Source organism: Drosophila willistoni, assembly GCF_018902025.1.
Source record: "Drosophila willistoni isolate 14030-0811.24 chromosome 2L unlocalized genomic scaffold, UCI_dwil_1.1 Seg168, whole genome shotgun sequence".
NCBI lineage: Eukaryota > Metazoa > Arthropoda > Insecta > Diptera > Drosophilidae > Drosophila > Drosophila willistoni.
The window spans coordinates 18,443,773-18,459,576 of record NW_025814047.1 but is presented as its reverse complement, the minus strand read 5'-3'; the positions used below and the strand labels follow the sequence as shown (position 1 = coordinate 18,459,576).

Sequence of the window (15,804 nt, the reverse complement as noted above, 5' to 3'; positions counted from 1 at the left end):
CGCTGCATGCCCTCCAGTTCGATTTGCTTTCTAGCATTATCGAGATTAGATTGTCCGCATTAATAGAGGTATCCAGCTGAGTTCCCAGCTCCGAAAACCGGTCACACGTGAACGTGCATGGCTAGCATCCTCCTGAATGTCTTCGGTTCTCCAAGTGCATAATGCACTGGTGTCGATCTTGAGTCGATGCAGGTAGCTGCGAAAGCAGCCGTGCCCGCTTAAGAACTGTGTCATCGGGAACGACGCTTGACCATGCTTTCTTCCTACGCAGCCTCTTATATTCGCGATTAGTGGGTGAGTCCATCTTCCATACTAGTTGCGTTGTTGCTGTAGTTGGGCTAGTAGGTCGATTGGTGGCATGCCCACAATTACCAGTGCTGCCTCCGTGGATACCGTCCTGAATGCACAGCAGACTCGTAGGGCACTTAGCCGGTATGTCGCTGCTAATCCTCTAGTACAGTTCGATGTTGCTGCTGCTCTGGCACATATGGTTACGGCGTATAGAATAACGAATTTAAGGACCGTCATGAGGAGCTCCCTTCTCCATTGTTTGGGGGCCATGGAGTTGAGCATGATACGTGAAAGTGTCTACAAGTACCTGAAGCCTTTGCATTAGTCGCCGCCAAATGTTTCCTGAAGCTTAGCATGGTATCAATTATTACTCCAAGGTAACGCAGTGCTCGCATGGTGAGATAGGCCGAAACCTTCAAATGCAGTTACTATTTTATTCCATCGGGCAGAATTAAATGCATTTTTGACGACGAGTGTGACTATCAAGCAATACTCCTTGCCTCCGTCTTTCCATCTTGTCCCTTCAATTGCATTTGCCGCTATGTCCACCACCGTCTTTATGGTATCGACAGTCGAGCGTGCTCTGCGAAACCCGTACTGAAGCGGAGCCAAGTCCCCAACCTCTCTTATGGCCACTTCTAGTCTGCTGCAGATAACTCTTTCAAAGACTTTGCCTAGTTTGTCGAGCAGGTAAAATGAGCCTATATGCCGGGGGATCATCTGATGGCTTATCAGGCTTTGGAATAAGCACTAATTTCTGGATTTTTCATCTGCTTGCAAATATACTTGACCCCTTACATAAGTTTAAGAGTTTTGCGAAAGCATTGGGCTGCAGGGACACCGATAGCTTAGTGGCCCAGCTCGGTATGCCATCTGGGCCTGGCGCTTTGTCATCTGCGATTTTCCTTGCAGCATCGATTAATTGCCAAGGGATCTTGCGTTTCTGCTGAGTCATGCACAGACGGGAAAAGGCTAGACCGTTGGAGCTACAGAGTTGAAATTTTGCATGCAAGCTTAATGCATCATAGTTACTTCTCAGTAACTAAATTTGATCAAGATCGGGTGACTATATCATATAGCTTCCATTAAAACCATAGGACGAAAACAGTGACTTTTATAAATAACTTCGTTACTTTTGACGCTTTTTAGATAAAACGTTTTCCACTATGCGGCTATAGAGAGATTAACATAATAAACTTGCATGGGTATAGCCCCGACCGTCTGGTTTTTCTGTGCTTTTTATTACCTGGGTCAGATAAAGTATGTAAATCGGAGCGGACCACTATATCAGTAGTAGGAAAGTAGGTGAAGTAGTTGGAGTATGGGGACAGTATTAAATATAAAACATCAGATCTTGGCGGCAGCTTTTTAGATAAAACGTTTTCCACTATGCGGCTATAGAGGGATTAACATAATAAACTTGCATGGGTATAGCCCCGACCGTCTGGTTTTTCTGTGCTTTTTATTACCTGGGTCAGATAAAGTATGTAAATCGGAGCGGACCACTATATCAGTAGTAGGAAAGTAGGTGAAGAAGTTGGAGTATAGGGACAGTATTAAATATAAAACATCAGATCTTGGCGGCAGCGATGCCTACTGCTTACTACGTCATTGGTCAAAATGAACAGAGCAACAGACCTCACACATACACACGCAGCGCTACATAAATTCTATGTGAATGCATGCCGTGGTTTGCTTAGATATGAAGAAGAAAAAATTGTAGTAAAAAAACAAACATCAGTTAAACAAATATTTCAAAAATTCTGTTCATATGCTTTTTACAAACGTATCTCAAAATCTCAGTCACTCAAGCATATGAGCACACTAGCGCCGCCACCAGCCATCTCCGGTCTTATGGAAAAACATTTATATGCATAACTTGGCTATTTTTGGTCCGATTTGGACCAAATTTGAAATTTTTCCTGCATATTAATATCAAATTTAATTGCGGCAATTTTGATTGCACAACGTGGAAAATTACATATTCCGGGGCGGAAAGAGGCGTGGCAAAACCTATACACATACAAAATGTGCTAATTTACTAAGCAAATATATATACTAACTATGGTGTTTCTAGCTAGAATAGTCTTTATGAAAAACACTAATTTTGATGGATGTACGTGTCTAGATCGACTCAACTGTTGATCCTGATTAACAATATATATAGTTTATGGGGTCGTAAAAGCTTCGTTCTGGCTGTTTTATACATTTTGAACTGATTTTCTCACAAACTAATAGAGCTAGAACCACCAAATTTGCTATCTAGATTTTTTTAGTATGCTTGCAGATTATTGATACTTAACATTTTTGCCACGCCAACTTTCCAGAATCTAGAAAAATGCGATTGTCTCGAAACCAAATTCAGCACACTAAGGAGTTTGTGTGTTGTCGAAATTTAAAATATTTTTTCACCTGGTCCATGGTATACCGAGTCGGCGAGAAGACTTACCTACTATATTTTTTTTCTTATTCTCACTTCTTTGTGCTTGTGTTCAGCTTCTCTCCCGCGTAATCAGTTTTGTGACGCCGCCTCTCAAAGCTTGGCTTATAACTGTTCTTGCACTCTGACTTTTGCTGCGCACTCTAGCTGTCTCTTTGTATTATTTGTAATTATTGGTTTTGTATCGATAATTACCTTAGAGCTGTGTATTTAAATTTTTATATATATGTATGCATATATTGCAAAAATGGTGTATTAATTTTGGTCAAAAGTGTGCAACGCATAGAAGGAAGCATCTTTGAACATATGAAGTATATATATTCTTGATCAGCACGACGAGGCGAGTTCAAATAGCCATGTCCGTCCGTCTGCCCGTCCGTCTGGATCAGATCCAACTTCTACTCCTAAACCGTAACAGCTACAAAAATGTTGCATGTAGGCTTGTATATATTGCACATGTTAGGTTGTACATTTCGGATTCAGCAGAATCGGACCACTATATCATATAGCTCCTACACAAACGTCAAAATCGCGAAAATTTCGTTATTTTTTAAGGTATTGTCATAAAGTTTAATATTGGTGAGTTTTTTACACCTATAAAGGACTGTGCCCAGTTTATTCAAGATCAGGTGACTATATCGTACAGCTTCCATAGAAACGATCGGTACTTTTGACGCGAGTGCTTTAAAATTAAACATTTCCCAGTTTTATACATCTGTTAATGACTGTACCAAATTTCATGAAGATCAGGTGACTATATCATATAGCTTCCATTAAACAATCGGTGGTAAACAGTGAAATTGTACAATAATTTCGTTATGTCCTATGGTAAAATTGTAGGACATTCTTTCGCAAACATTTGGCTTTTTAAATAAAACGTTTTCCACTTTGGCTACCAGAAGTAAGGAAAGATTAACACCATAATAATTGCGAAAGAAATGTACCGTTGAGTTGCCTCATAAGGAATCCTCAGCCCTCTCTAGTACATCCTTTCCCATTTTACTTTCGCCTACACCATTATATTGTCCCTGATTATGCTCTTCTTTTCAGATTGAAGTACCCAGTACAAGCCCTGGTGTACCTCAATCACTCTGTTTGCGAGGTCAATTTCCAGAAGACCACAAGAAGAGATGTTGCGGGGAGATATACGGTCTCACTTCCGTTTCGAGATCCAACCAACATCAACCTTGGTCATTCCAGACCAGGGGCATTGGCTCAGTTCCTAAAAAACGAAAGCCGACTCCTTAAAAATATTCCGGCAAAAACTGAGTATGACGCCGTCATCCAAGAATATTTGGACTTGGGCCACATGCGTCAGGTTCCATTTGACGGCACTAATAACAATTTTTATTTGCCACACCATGCGGTTTTCAAGCCCGACAGCACCACAACAAAGGTACGGGTAGTTTTTAACGCCTCTAGCAAGTCCACCAACGGAGTAAGTCTCAACGACATACTTTACCCTGGTCCGGTACTTCAGTCCGATCTCACTACTCAGATTCTCAAGTGGCGTTTTTTCCGAGTAGTTTTCAATGCCGACATCACAAAAATGTACCGCCAAATTATGGTCGATCAAATCCACACGCCATTTCAGAGGATCCTGTTCCTCGTCGTGGCTCTGACGTGGCTTGCTGAAAGGTCGTGCTCGATGGTGCGGACTTGAGAGTTAGTGGACTAGAGAGGGTCTGAAATGCTCGGGAAGGAGGAGTAGTAGGGCTGGTACTCCTCTGGCGCTGACCTGGAGCAGCAATTGAGGATTTGCTCGGGGCTGCAGTGTTCTCAGCTGCTTTCTCGTCTTTTGACGGGCTCGTGCTCATAACCCCAGAGAGTGGCGGTTATAAAGTGGTGAGCTGGCTTGGCACGGCTTGAAAATTAGCCAAAAAGACGAACTGGAACGTTTGGGAAAAACTGGAACACTACCAAACCACTTGAAGAACGGCTTTGAAACGCCTTGAAATAGATTGAAAAAAAAAAAAAAAAAAAAAACCAGAAAACGAGCTGGTACGTTTGGAATGACTTGGAACACTGCCAAAAAACCCTAGGAACGGCTTGGAACACCTTGGAATTCAAATATAACTACAAAGATGCGACTTGGAGCGGGTGGAAACACTTTGGAATTGAAATCGAACCAAAGATAAGACTTGAAACGCTTGGAAACACTTTGTAATTGGAATCTAACTCCAAAGATACGACTTGGAACGTGTGGGAATACTTTGGAATTGCAATATAACTCCAAAGATGCGACTTGGAACGTGTGGGAATACTTTGGAATTGCAATAGAACCAAAGATACGACTTGAAACGCTTGGAAACACTTTGGAATTGGAATCTAACTCCAAAGATACGACTTGGAACACGTGGGAATACTTTGGAATTGAAATATAACTCCAAAAAATACGACTTGGAACACGTGGGAATATTTTTTCCTTAAAATGTCTTCCTTCAAGAAATTGGGCACTGCAGCAATCTCACTTCAATGTTCTTTTTTATTCACTTGTAAGTTTGACACTAAAACTAGCTTAATTAAGAGCAGGGCACCAAGCCCCGCTTGGAGCGAAGTGTGGGGAGTTCTTTCGTGGGGAGAGCGATGGGCACCATCGGGAGAGCGGCGCGAGGTGAAAGCTTCCGCCTCCTTTAACCCTTGTGTTGCCCGGTTGGGCATAAACATGCTCCCCCCCTTGCAGGAGTGCAAGACCCAGGCAGTTTAATGGCACGCTCCGGACAGGGTCCAGCCAAAAACTGTGCGCATCGCAATCGGCCGCCCGCCAACCCCAGGTAGACTCCCTTCTAGCATGACCTCCGTGATCACATCCGCGCCCAGGACCAGAGACACTGACGACGGTCGGTAGAACGTCTCATCCGCCAGGACGATGCCCTCAAACTTTTTGGCGATCTGTGGGTCCACCGGAGCGCTTGGAGTGCGGCAGCACAAGCCATCGACCACCTTCAGGATCGCCTCCAATCGCCATCCTTCACTGATTGGGGACCGGATCACTGCTGCCACCGCTTTCTCTGCCCCTATATTGACGGCTGTCAACTTGAAGGCCGTGGCCAATGACGTCGCCATCGACGATACCGCAGAACAAGGGTCCACCAGGGCCTTCACGTCGAAGGTTTTTCCCTCCGTCTCAATGCGCACCATCGCCGTGGGCATCAGATGCGGATTGCGGTGCTGCAGCAGTGTGGTCAAGGTCAGTTTCGGATCGGAGGCTGGCGTTGGCGCGACCCTTCGTCTGGAGGACTCGGGGGTGACTCGGCGTACGACGGAGCTTGGAGTGCGTCGACGTGGCTGTTCATGGAAGTGAAGCAGCGTGTGGTGATCCTCCTCACAGATTCGGCACTTATCACCGCTTAAGCAGCTTCCTCCGGAATGTTGGTGGGCCAGGCAATTGGCGCAGTACTTATTCGCCAGCACTGCCCTCATCCTCTTCTCCACGTTCAGCCGCAGGAAGCGACGGCATCGCTTCAGAGGATGGATTCCGCGACAGACTCGGCAACGGAAGGACTCAGTTCCTCGCGAACATCTGCGCTCCTCTTTCGATGCCTGTACTGAACGCGGTCTCGGAGCCATGGAAACGGGATCTAGGTTGACGAATATCAGGAAGCTGCCGGGACAAATAATGAAGAAAGCGGATTAATGTAGGACGATAAAACACATATTACTACTGGCAGCTCGGCCCTTCTTCCTTGGGAGGAAGGACCAAGTGCTGGACGCTACTGTAGTTTTACGTAATGGGTTTGAATTCTTTCTTCTGGAGGAAGAAAGATCAACTTTGCGACGGGACGCTTCACAATACCGCGAGCGGTAAGCAGTTCGACGACGCGGACATTGCCGTCACTGCCAGGGTGTGTCTGGTGGATTCGCCCGAGACGCCATTCATTAAATGGAAGATTGTCGTCTTTGAGTACCACCAGATCGCCCACTTCAAGATTTTTAGAAGGGAATCGCCACTTATTGCGCTTATGTAGCTCCTTCAGATACTCGTCTTTCCATCGGGTGCAGAAATGCTGACTCACGGCCTTCAGACGCTGCCACCGGTTAATGATAGACGGTACCTGATCCTTGATTTCAGGTTCCGTCACGGATAGCAATGGACCGCCAACTAGGAAATGGCCTGGGGTCAAAGCTAAAGAGTCGGTGGGGTCTTCAGACATAGGAGAAATCGGCCGCGAGTTCAAACACGCCTCTACCTTAGCCAGCAGCGTAGAGAACTCTTCAAAAGTATACCTTTGGTTGGAAGTGGCCTTGTAGAACAGAGTTTTAAAACTCTTAACTCCAGCCTCCCACAACCCTCCCATGTGTGGTGCCCCGGGAGGGATGAAATGCCAGGACAGATTCTGATGGCTGTAGTGGGATAATATTTTCTGCTGGGTAGAATTTAGGAAATCTTTTTCAAGCACTCTGGATGCACCTACGAAGTTTTTCCCGTTGTCGGACTGCACTTGCTGGGGACACCCTCGCCTCGATACAAAGCGAGCGAATGCTGCCAGAAATGCTTCGGTACTCAAATCCGAAGTTGCCTCAAGGTGAATGGCTTTGGTGGAAAAGCAAACAAAGACACACACATATCCCTTTGATATGCGGCAAGCGCGGCCGGTGAAACTCTTGATGTCGAAAGGACCTGCAAAATCTATACCGGTGGTCGTGAAAGGACGTGCGAAAGTAGTTCGCTGGGCCGGAAGGGTGCCCATTAGCTGTGATTGCAGCCTTCTTTTATAAATCACACAGACTTTGCATGAATTGACCACCGATTTTACTAGATTCCGCAGTCTTGGAATCCAGTATCTCTGTCGGATGAGACGGACTACCAGTTGGCTGCCCCCATGGAGAGAGATCTGATGCGTGAAAAGCACCAACAGCCGGGACAACGGACTTACTACTGGCAACAGAATGGGGTTACGCTCATCGTAACTAAGGGCCGCTGCTTGTTGCACGCGCCCACATGCTCGGATCACACCTGATGCGTCAATGAAAGGATTCAAATTGAGAATGGTGCTAGACGTGGGCAGAGATTTCTTCTGCTGTAGACACCGATGTTCCGTCGGAAAGTAATCACGCTGAGTGACTCGGATCAACGCCTGGAGTACTTGATTGATCTCGCTAGAGGTCACCTCCCCGGAGTAATCGTTTGGCAGTTTACGACACCTTCTGCCGAAACGGATCACATATGCTATCACTCGTAAGGCACGTGCCAGATTGGAAAAACGAGATAATATCTCGTTGGCTGGCTTAGCGATCGCGACGTGGACCTTCACTACCCGCTTCTCCAAGGCAGTGTCTAGTGGGAGTGGTGTCGCTCGCTGCCAGGACTCTTGTGGTTCCCGTAGCCATGGTGGGCCGTGCCACCACAAATCCTTGTGTACCAATTCCTGCGCACTCAGGCCGCGGCTAGGGAGATCTGCTGGGTTGTCCTCTGAACGAACGTGATTCCATGGGGCGTCATTTGTTGCCGTCACAATCTTTGCTACCCGATTTGCGACAAACGTTGTCCATGTGCAGGGTGGCTTATTTAACCACGACAGTACGACGGTGGAATCTGACCAATAAAAAGCCTCCGCATTATCAACTGGAAGTTGCGGAAGAACTGCAGCTGCCAGTTCCGCTAAAAGTGTAGCTCCGCATAATTCAAGGCGGGGCAATGAAACCGTTTTAACCGGGGCGACTCTAGATTTCGCTGCAAGAAGGCAGCATGATATGCCTTGGTCATTGCTAACGCGCACGTAAATTGCGGCACCATAAGCCCGCTGTGACGCATCGCAAAAACAATGGAATTGGATGTCGGAATTTGGGTCATGAAGAACCCATCGTGGAATTCGGATCTGGTCAAGGAAGGAGTAGCTCTTTGTAAAATCCTGCCACCTGTGATGGAGTTCACTGGGCAATTGATCATCCCACCCTAGCTCTTGTAACCAGAGCTCTTGCATAAACACCTTGGCTTGAATCACAAAGGGAGCCAGCCAGCCAGCGGGATCGAATAGCTTGGCGATCTGCCCGAGGACTTCTCGCTTAGTATAAGCTGACTTGACATCTTGGGGTGAGATGACAAAATAAAACTCATCCGTAGTCGCTTTCCATCGGATTCCCAGTGTTTTCGCTGTGCTGGCCTCTTCGATGTCGAGGAAATCAGCATTCAGTAAATGACTCTTTGGAATACAACTGAGCACGCTCTTCACATTCGATGTCCACTTGCGCAAGGGAAAGCCAGCTGAACCAAGAGCGTCTTGAAGTTCATTGACCATTGCGATTGCCGTTGTTTCATTATGAGCCCCTGCCAGGACATCATCGACATACATATAGGACTTGATAATATCGCTAGCCAAAGGAAATTTGGATTGTACATCACTTGCGAGTTGCTGAAGTACTCGGATGGCTAAGAACGGAGCACAGTTAATGCCAAACGTGACGGTATTCAGCTCGTAATCACCAAGTTGCCCCTCTTTATTTCGGAACAGGATCCTCTGAAATGGCGTGTGGATTTGATCGACCATAATTTGGCGGTACATTTTTGTGATGTCGGCATTGAAAACTACTCGGAAAAAACGCCACTTGAGAATCTGAGTAGTGAGATCGGACTGAAGTACCGGACCAGGGTAAAGTATGTCGTTGAGACTTACTCCGTTGGTGGACTTGCTAGAGGCGTTAAAAACTACCCGTACCTTTGTTGTGGTGCTGTCGGGCTTGAAAACCGCATGGTGTGGCAAATAAAAATTGTTATTAGTGCCGTCAAATGGAACCTGACGCATGTGGCCCAAGTCCAAATATTCTTGGATGACGGCGTCATACTCAGTTTTTGCCGGAATATTTTTAAGGAGTCGGCTTTCGTTTTTTAGGAACTGAGCCAATGCCCCTGGTCTGGAATGACCAAGGTTGATGTTGGTTGGATCTCGAAACGGAAGTGAGACCGTATATCTCCCCGCAACATCTCTTCTTGTGGTCTTCTGGAAATTGACCTCGCAAACAGAGTCAGAATCTTCTACCGGTTTGCCCGGTAGATCCTCCACCTCCCAAAACCTTGTGAGAAGAGTTTCAAGTCCCTCCTCTCTGCTAACTGCGACCCTCGTGGTGAACGCGGCACATGAACTGACGGGGACCCCTTGCAACGGGCCTGAAATGACCCAACCGAATCTCGTCTCTTGAGCCATTAAAGATCCGCACACTTCGGTCTGGATGCCGGAAAGAGTCACCGCTGGTATTACATCAATGCCAAGGAGTAGATCGATCTTTGCCTTTAATCTGAAGGAGGGGTCGGCTAGAGGAATATTGGGCATTCCTTCCAGTGTGGCTTGGGCTATCGTACATGACGGCAAATCATCAGCAACTTGGGACAAGACAAACGCTTCTATCTCGATCTGGACTGGAGGTCCATGCGATGACCGAATGCTTATGTGACAGACCTTCAAGGTTCTATTGACCTTTCCGTTAATGCCTGTCACTTCGGCCCTGACAGTTTGGAATGGTAACTTCATGAGTCGGAACATTCTTTCGGATATGAAATTGGCTTCAGAAGCCGGGTCTAATAGCGCCCGTGAAGCATAAGTAGTGCCCTTGTGCCAAAGGTCCACGATCGCTGTACCTAGCAACTTATCTCGTGAGGACCTTGCCTCAGAGGTAAAGTAAGTCCGGACAATATTGTGCGAACTGGGCTGAGCTGGGACCGACGTTGGATTATTCTCCGGTCGGGCGTCCTTGTGCAAGAGCGTATTGTGACGCCCCTTGCACGTGAAGCAATTGTGCTGACTCGGACAATCTTTTACTTGATGTCCTCTTGCGAAACAGTTCAGACAAAGGGACTTTTTCTTTATGTATGCCACCCTCTCTGGCACCGTCATCTGAAGGAAGCGGGGACATCGACGCACCGGGTGATTCTCCTTCATACAGAGATCACAGGATTTTGGTTTGGTGGTCACCTTGGCTTCAAATGTATTAGCCTTTCGGGTGGCTGGAATCGGATTTCGTGGAGGTTTCGATGTGGGAACCGAAATAGCCATTGCAGTTGTATTTTCCACCGCTTCGAGCGTACGGAACCGCTCAGTGAGGAAATCGTCCATCATTTGCCACTCTGGAATGGCAGTCTTGTCTCCCAGAGATTGCTCCCATAATGAAAGGGTATTCTTTGGCAATTTGATGGAACAGAAAAATACGAACATGCCTCCCCAAGTGGTTACTGGCAGGCCACAGTGCTCAAAAGCGCGAATGGATGCCTGCAGAGCATTCTGATGATCCTGTAATGCTTTTCCGGACTCATGGGAAATTTGAGGCAGGTCAAGAAGTGCTCGGAATTGGCTGTTCACGATAAGTCGCTTATTTTCGAAACGCTGTTTAAGTGCATTCCATGCCGTTTCAAAACCATCATTTGTAAGCGGGAATTTTGCTACAATGAGGTTGGCTTCACCCCTCGTTTTCGCTAGGAGATGGTACAGCTTTTCAACAGGGGAAATTCGCGAATCGCTTATGTAGATGGCTGTAAACAAGTCACGGAACGTGGGCCATTTTAAATAATCTCCCGTAAAGACTTCTGTGTCAATGGGTGGCAATCGACAGCCTCGTTCTGCTGGTGCAGAGGTAGGCGCATGACGGTTCGGAGGAGTCGGAGCAGACCTTTCATGGATAAGCTCGTTTAATCGAGCCGTGCATCGCTCGTAAACTTGATAGCATTTGTCATATTTAGCTTGGATGGCTAAATCTTCAGAGTTATCGTCTTTACCATCTATGAGTGCCTCGCATTTCTCATATTCCTGCTCGACCTTCTCCCACAACGCTTGAACTCGATCACGACGGACTTGGAGCGTAAATACGCTGACCTCGGACAGTGACGTGACGTGGTTGTCGACTTCAAACTGACTTAGTTTATCGCAAATGGAACCAAACTTCTTCAAAGCCATGGTGGAAGCAGCTAAAACCCTTTTGGTCTCGGACCGAGTGACTCTTGGGGCGGTTACCAAAATCTGTGGAAGTGGTACCAATGATTTGACCTCTTTTTGGCTTGCTCGTCGTGGCTCTGACGTGGCTTGCTGAAAGGTCGTGCTCGATGGTGCGGACTTGAGAGTTAGTGGACTAGAGAGGGTCTGAAATGCTCGGGAAGGAGGAGTAGTAGGGCTGGTACTCCTCTGGCGCTGACCTGGAGCAGCAATTGAGGATTTGCTCGGGGCTGCAGTGTTCTCAGCTGCTTTCTCGTCTTTTGACGGGCTCGTGCTCATAACCCCAGAGAGTGGCGGTTATAAAGTGGTGAGCTGGCTTGGCACGGCTTGAAAATTAGCCAAAAAGACGAACTGGAACGTTTGGGAAAAACTGGAACACTACCAAACCACTTGAAGAACGGCTTTGAAACGCCTTGAAATAGATTGAAAAAAAAAAAAAAAAAAAAAACCAGAAAACGAGCTGGTACGTTTGGAATGACTTGGAACACTGCCAAAAAACCCTAGGAACGGCTTGGAACACCTTGGAATTCAAATATAACTACAAAGATGCGACTTGGAGCGGGTGGAAACACTTTGGAATTGAAATCGAACCAAAGATAAGACTTGAAACGCTTGGAAACACTTTGTAATTGGAATCTAACTCCAAAGATACGACTTGGAACGTGTGGGAATACTTTGGAATTGCAATATAACTCCAAAGATGCGACTTGGAACGTGTGGGAATACTTTGGAATTGCAATAGAACCAAAGATACGACTTGAAACGCTTGGAAACACTTTGGAATTGGAATCTAACTCCAAAGATACGACTTGGAACACGTGGGAATACTTTGGAATTGAAATATAACTCCAAAAAATACGACTTGGAACACGTGGGAATATTTTGGACTTGAAATGTAACTCCAAAAATACGACTTGGAATACGTGGGAATACTTTGGAATTGAAATAGAACTCCAAAAATACGACTTGGAACACGTGGGAATATTTTGGAATTGAAATATAACTCCAAAAATACGACTTGGAACGCGTGGGAATAGAATAAACAAAAACGCGGAACACAAATTTTTACCAATTAAATATTATTCGATTTTTTTCCTCAACGTGACCCTTCAACCTATATACCCCACAAAGTGCCTGCCAACCTAGGGTATACAGCACAGCTACTTTTGGTCGTTTGCTTTGTGCCGGTCTTTGGCACATGAGCTTGCAGCTGTGCTGGTATACTGCAGTTAAGCGGTACTTATGTATGCTCGTATGTATGTATGTATATAGGCTGCAAGGGATAGCGGGATTTGTTCGCGGTGGTGGAAAAATATATTTGTGTGCGAAAAAATTAGAAATTTTGTGGAATGTATATGTATATGGATATGAATATATATATGTAAAATTTTATGTATGGAAAAATATGTATATATATGTATGTGTATGGATATGTATATATATATGTAAAATTTTATGTATGGAAAAATATGTATATATATGTATGTGTATGGATATGTAAAATGTTGGAGTATATATATATGTATTTAAAAATTTCTTTTTCTCTTTTTTCTTTTTTTTTAAATATGAAAATATGGAATGGCGATATGCAGAGGTGTGAATGGATCGGATTTCTTTATATAAATTAATGTTTTTTTTTTTTTTTTTTTTTTAATATGATTTCTTTTGCTGTGTCTAACCGATATGCCCCCAACTTTATAGGGTGTCTGGTCACCAGAAATGTCTAAGTGTGGCTTTTATATGTGAGAGGGTGGTTCACTTTCGTTTTTTTTTTTTTAAAAATCTTTATTATTTGTATTGAAAATTTTCTTCTCTTCGTTGAAAACCACCTTTCACTGCGCGCACACTTTTCCCAGGAGTGGACTGTATTTGCACAAAACCTTTATTTTTGGATTTAATGTAGCACTGGATATGTTTGTAATTTTTGTCACATTCACACACTCTGCTTGCATATACATATATATCTTATATGTAGGAGATCACTTTTTTCGTAGGTTTGATTCACTGCATACATACATATGTGTTAATATTTTTTTGAAATTGCGAAAAAATATATATTGGAAATAGGCAAATAAAATATGGCGCCTTATATACTTGGCCTATATATGCCAAAGTGCGAGGAAAAAACTTGAAGTGGGCGAACCAATATGGCGCCTTATGTACTGGACACATATATATGTATGAAAATTTGGGGACCAAAATTTTCTCTCCTTTGAGGAGGAAAAATTTGCGCGAAAGTAATTTTTACTTGGATTAGGAGAATCAATGGCAACAATTATATGTATGTGAGTATGGGTACGGATGCTGGAGGCATGTACATGTACTCATATACCTATAATTTGCAAAAAAATTACTTAGCTTGAAATATGGATGAAATTCCACCGATGCTAGTGGTTCGAGAGGATCTTAGTATCCGGCTCGAAGGACCAAATGTATTCTTAGGGGGGTTGAATTTCCTAAGTAGGCAGCTAAATGAATTTTTTCCTTAAAATGTCTTCCTTCAAGAAATTGGGCACTGCAGCAATCTCACTTCAATGTTCTTTTTTATTCACTTGTAAGTTTGACACTAAAACTAGCTTAATTAAGAGCAGGGCACCAAGCCCCGCTTGGAGCGAAGTGTGGGGAGTTCTTTCGTGGGGAGAGCGATGGGCACCATCGGGAGAGCGGCGCGAGGTGAAAGCTTCCGCCTCCTTTAACCCTTGTGTTGCCCGGTTGGGCATCAATCTATCTATTACGGAAACTCTTATCAATTACTGGATCTTGCTGATTTCAAATCACTCGTTCCAATGGTCATCCGCCTCCACTAACTGCAGTGCTTCATCGCAAACAATTATCTATCTCTAGGCTTGCTTCAGATACTTCTGCTTAGACGTCTGCGGCAGCTTACATCGGTAATATAAGCCCTGCTATCGTTTCAAACCATCTCTGCAAACCATGTTTTTCTAGATAGCCGCCTTTAAAGCCCTTTTTACGAGTTGAATTCATTACTTAACGCTTAAAGAATCCTTGATCTTGTTTTTGTCTCGGATCCAACTACTAATGAAGTTATTATTTCTTACAATTCCGTTACTAATTCATTGAATAACATCTCAGTTTTTCATCGTAGATGTTTTCGTAAAAGAGATTTCAATCTTCTTAACAAACTTATTATACCAGAGTTCAAATAGCCATGTCCGTTCGTCTGGATCAGCGCAAACTTCTCCTAGACCGTAATAGCTAAAGAGCTGAAATTGCATATTCGGATTCTGCCCGAATGGACCACTATATCATATAGCTCCCATAAAAACGGCAAAGTCACGAACAGTACACCTTTAAACGACTGTGCCAAATTTGATCAAGATCGGGTGACTATATCATATAGCTACCATGCGAAAGATCGGTGAAAGATTGCAGTCCGTTCTTTCGCAAACATTAGCCTTTTAAAATAAAACGTTTTTCCACTTTGATGGTCAAGGGTTAAGGAAAGAGTTACCAAAAAAGTTGCAAGGGTATACAAACCGTGACGCGCTCGAAGTTTACCCTCTTTGAGAAAGAAAATTTAATGTTGTTATCAGAGACACATTCTCATCGTTAAAACCCATCTGCGCAGGAGTTCCACAAGGTAGCGTACTCGGTCCTGTTTTATGCACGATATGCCAACTCCCATCGAATCCACAACCAACGCTGATGACACGGCTATTCTCTCCAGTGCATACAACCCATAAGATGCGACGGGAGCCCTTCAAACATATCTACATGACTTCCATGCATGGACCAAACGATGGTGCATCTCTATAAATACCATGAAGTCAATTCCAACCACATTTGCCCTCAGAAGATAGTCCTGCCCTGCACTAACATTCAACAATGAAACAATTCCACCTGCCAGCAATGCCACATATTTGGGCGTCACGATAGACAGAAGATTAAATTTAAAAAAAAAACATGATCAAAAAACAATAAGCGAATGTACCAAAAAAGTCAAAATGCTGGACTGGATGCTCAGAGGGTCCAGCATGTTGTCCCTCGCAAATAAAGTAAAAATTTACACGGCTATAGTTGTACTAACATTCACAAATGCCCTTCCTAATTTTTGCTCTTCAACAACATCTACGTTAAAAAATGTTCAAACCATGCAGAACAAAGCTCTTCCTCGCATTAAAGGTGCAGAAAGTC

At 44.5% G+C, this 15,804-nt stretch overlaps 3 protein-coding genes across 3 annotated transcripts; 1 reads left to right on the top strand and 2 right to left on the bottom strand.

The window, feature by feature from the left end:
- The first annotated feature begins 358 nt into the window (after positions 1 to 358).
- On the top strand, positions 359 to 4,394 carry LOC124459904. Its single transcript, XM_047009685.1, has 2 exons — positions 359 to 432; positions 3,932 to 4,394. Exons 1-2 carry the CDS (start codon positions 359 to 361, stop codon positions 4,392 to 4,394), a joined length of 537 nt encoding a protein of 178 aa, XP_046865641.1.
- A 967-nt stretch (positions 4,395 to 5,361) lies between these two features.
- LOC124459832 lies at positions 5,362 to 14,230 on the bottom strand. Its single transcript, XM_047009561.1, has 2 exons — positions 14,004 to 14,230; positions 5,362 to 6,335 (listed from the first exon to the last, which is right to left on the bottom strand). The coding sequence occupies exon 2, from the start codon at positions 6,299 to 6,301 to the stop codon at positions 5,435 to 5,437; it is 867 nt and encodes a 288-aa protein (XP_046865517.1). The 5' UTR covers positions 6,302 to 6,335; positions 14,004 to 14,230; the 3' UTR covers positions 5,362 to 5,434.
- Positions 6,445 to 11,613, bottom strand: LOC124459903. The gene is made up of 3 exons (XM_047009684.1): positions 11,436 to 11,613; positions 8,886 to 10,493; positions 6,445 to 8,405 (listed from the first exon to the last, which is right to left on the bottom strand). Exons 1-3 carry the CDS (start codon positions 11,611 to 11,613, stop codon positions 6,445 to 6,447), a joined length of 3,747 nt encoding a protein of 1,248 aa, XP_046865640.1.
- Positions 14,231 to 15,804: the final 1,574 nt, after the last annotated feature.

What these genes read in the sequence shown, in the direction of transcription:
- LOC124459903 (XM_047009684.1), bottom strand. Translation starts at nt 11,613, where the DNA reads ATGGCTTTGAAGAAGTTTGGTTCCATTTGCGATAAACTAAGTCAGTTT. An exon ending in ATGCGAGGCACTCATAGATG is followed by an intron (nt 10,494 to 11,435) that starts GTAAAGACGATA and finishes GTTTCGCAAGAG; the next exon opens with GACATCAAGTAAAAGATTGT. An exon ending in TGTGAAGAGCGTGCTCAGTT is followed by an intron (nt 8,406 to 8,885) that starts GTATTCCAAAGA and finishes GCCTTCTTGCAG; the next exon opens with CGAAATCTAGAGTCGCCCCG.
- LOC124459832 (XM_047009561.1), bottom strand. Translation starts at nt 6,301, where the DNA reads ATGGCTCCGAGACCGCGTTCAGTACAGGCATCGAAAGAGGAGCGCAGA.
- LOC124459904 (XM_047009685.1), top strand. Translation starts at nt 359, where the DNA reads ATGCCCACAATTACCAGTGCTGCCTCCGTGGATACCGTCCTGAATGCA. An exon ending in ACTCGTAGGGCACTTAGCCG is followed by an intron (nt 433 to 3,931) that starts GTATGTCGCTGC and finishes TGGTCATTCCAG; the next exon opens with ACCAGGGGCATTGGCTCAGT.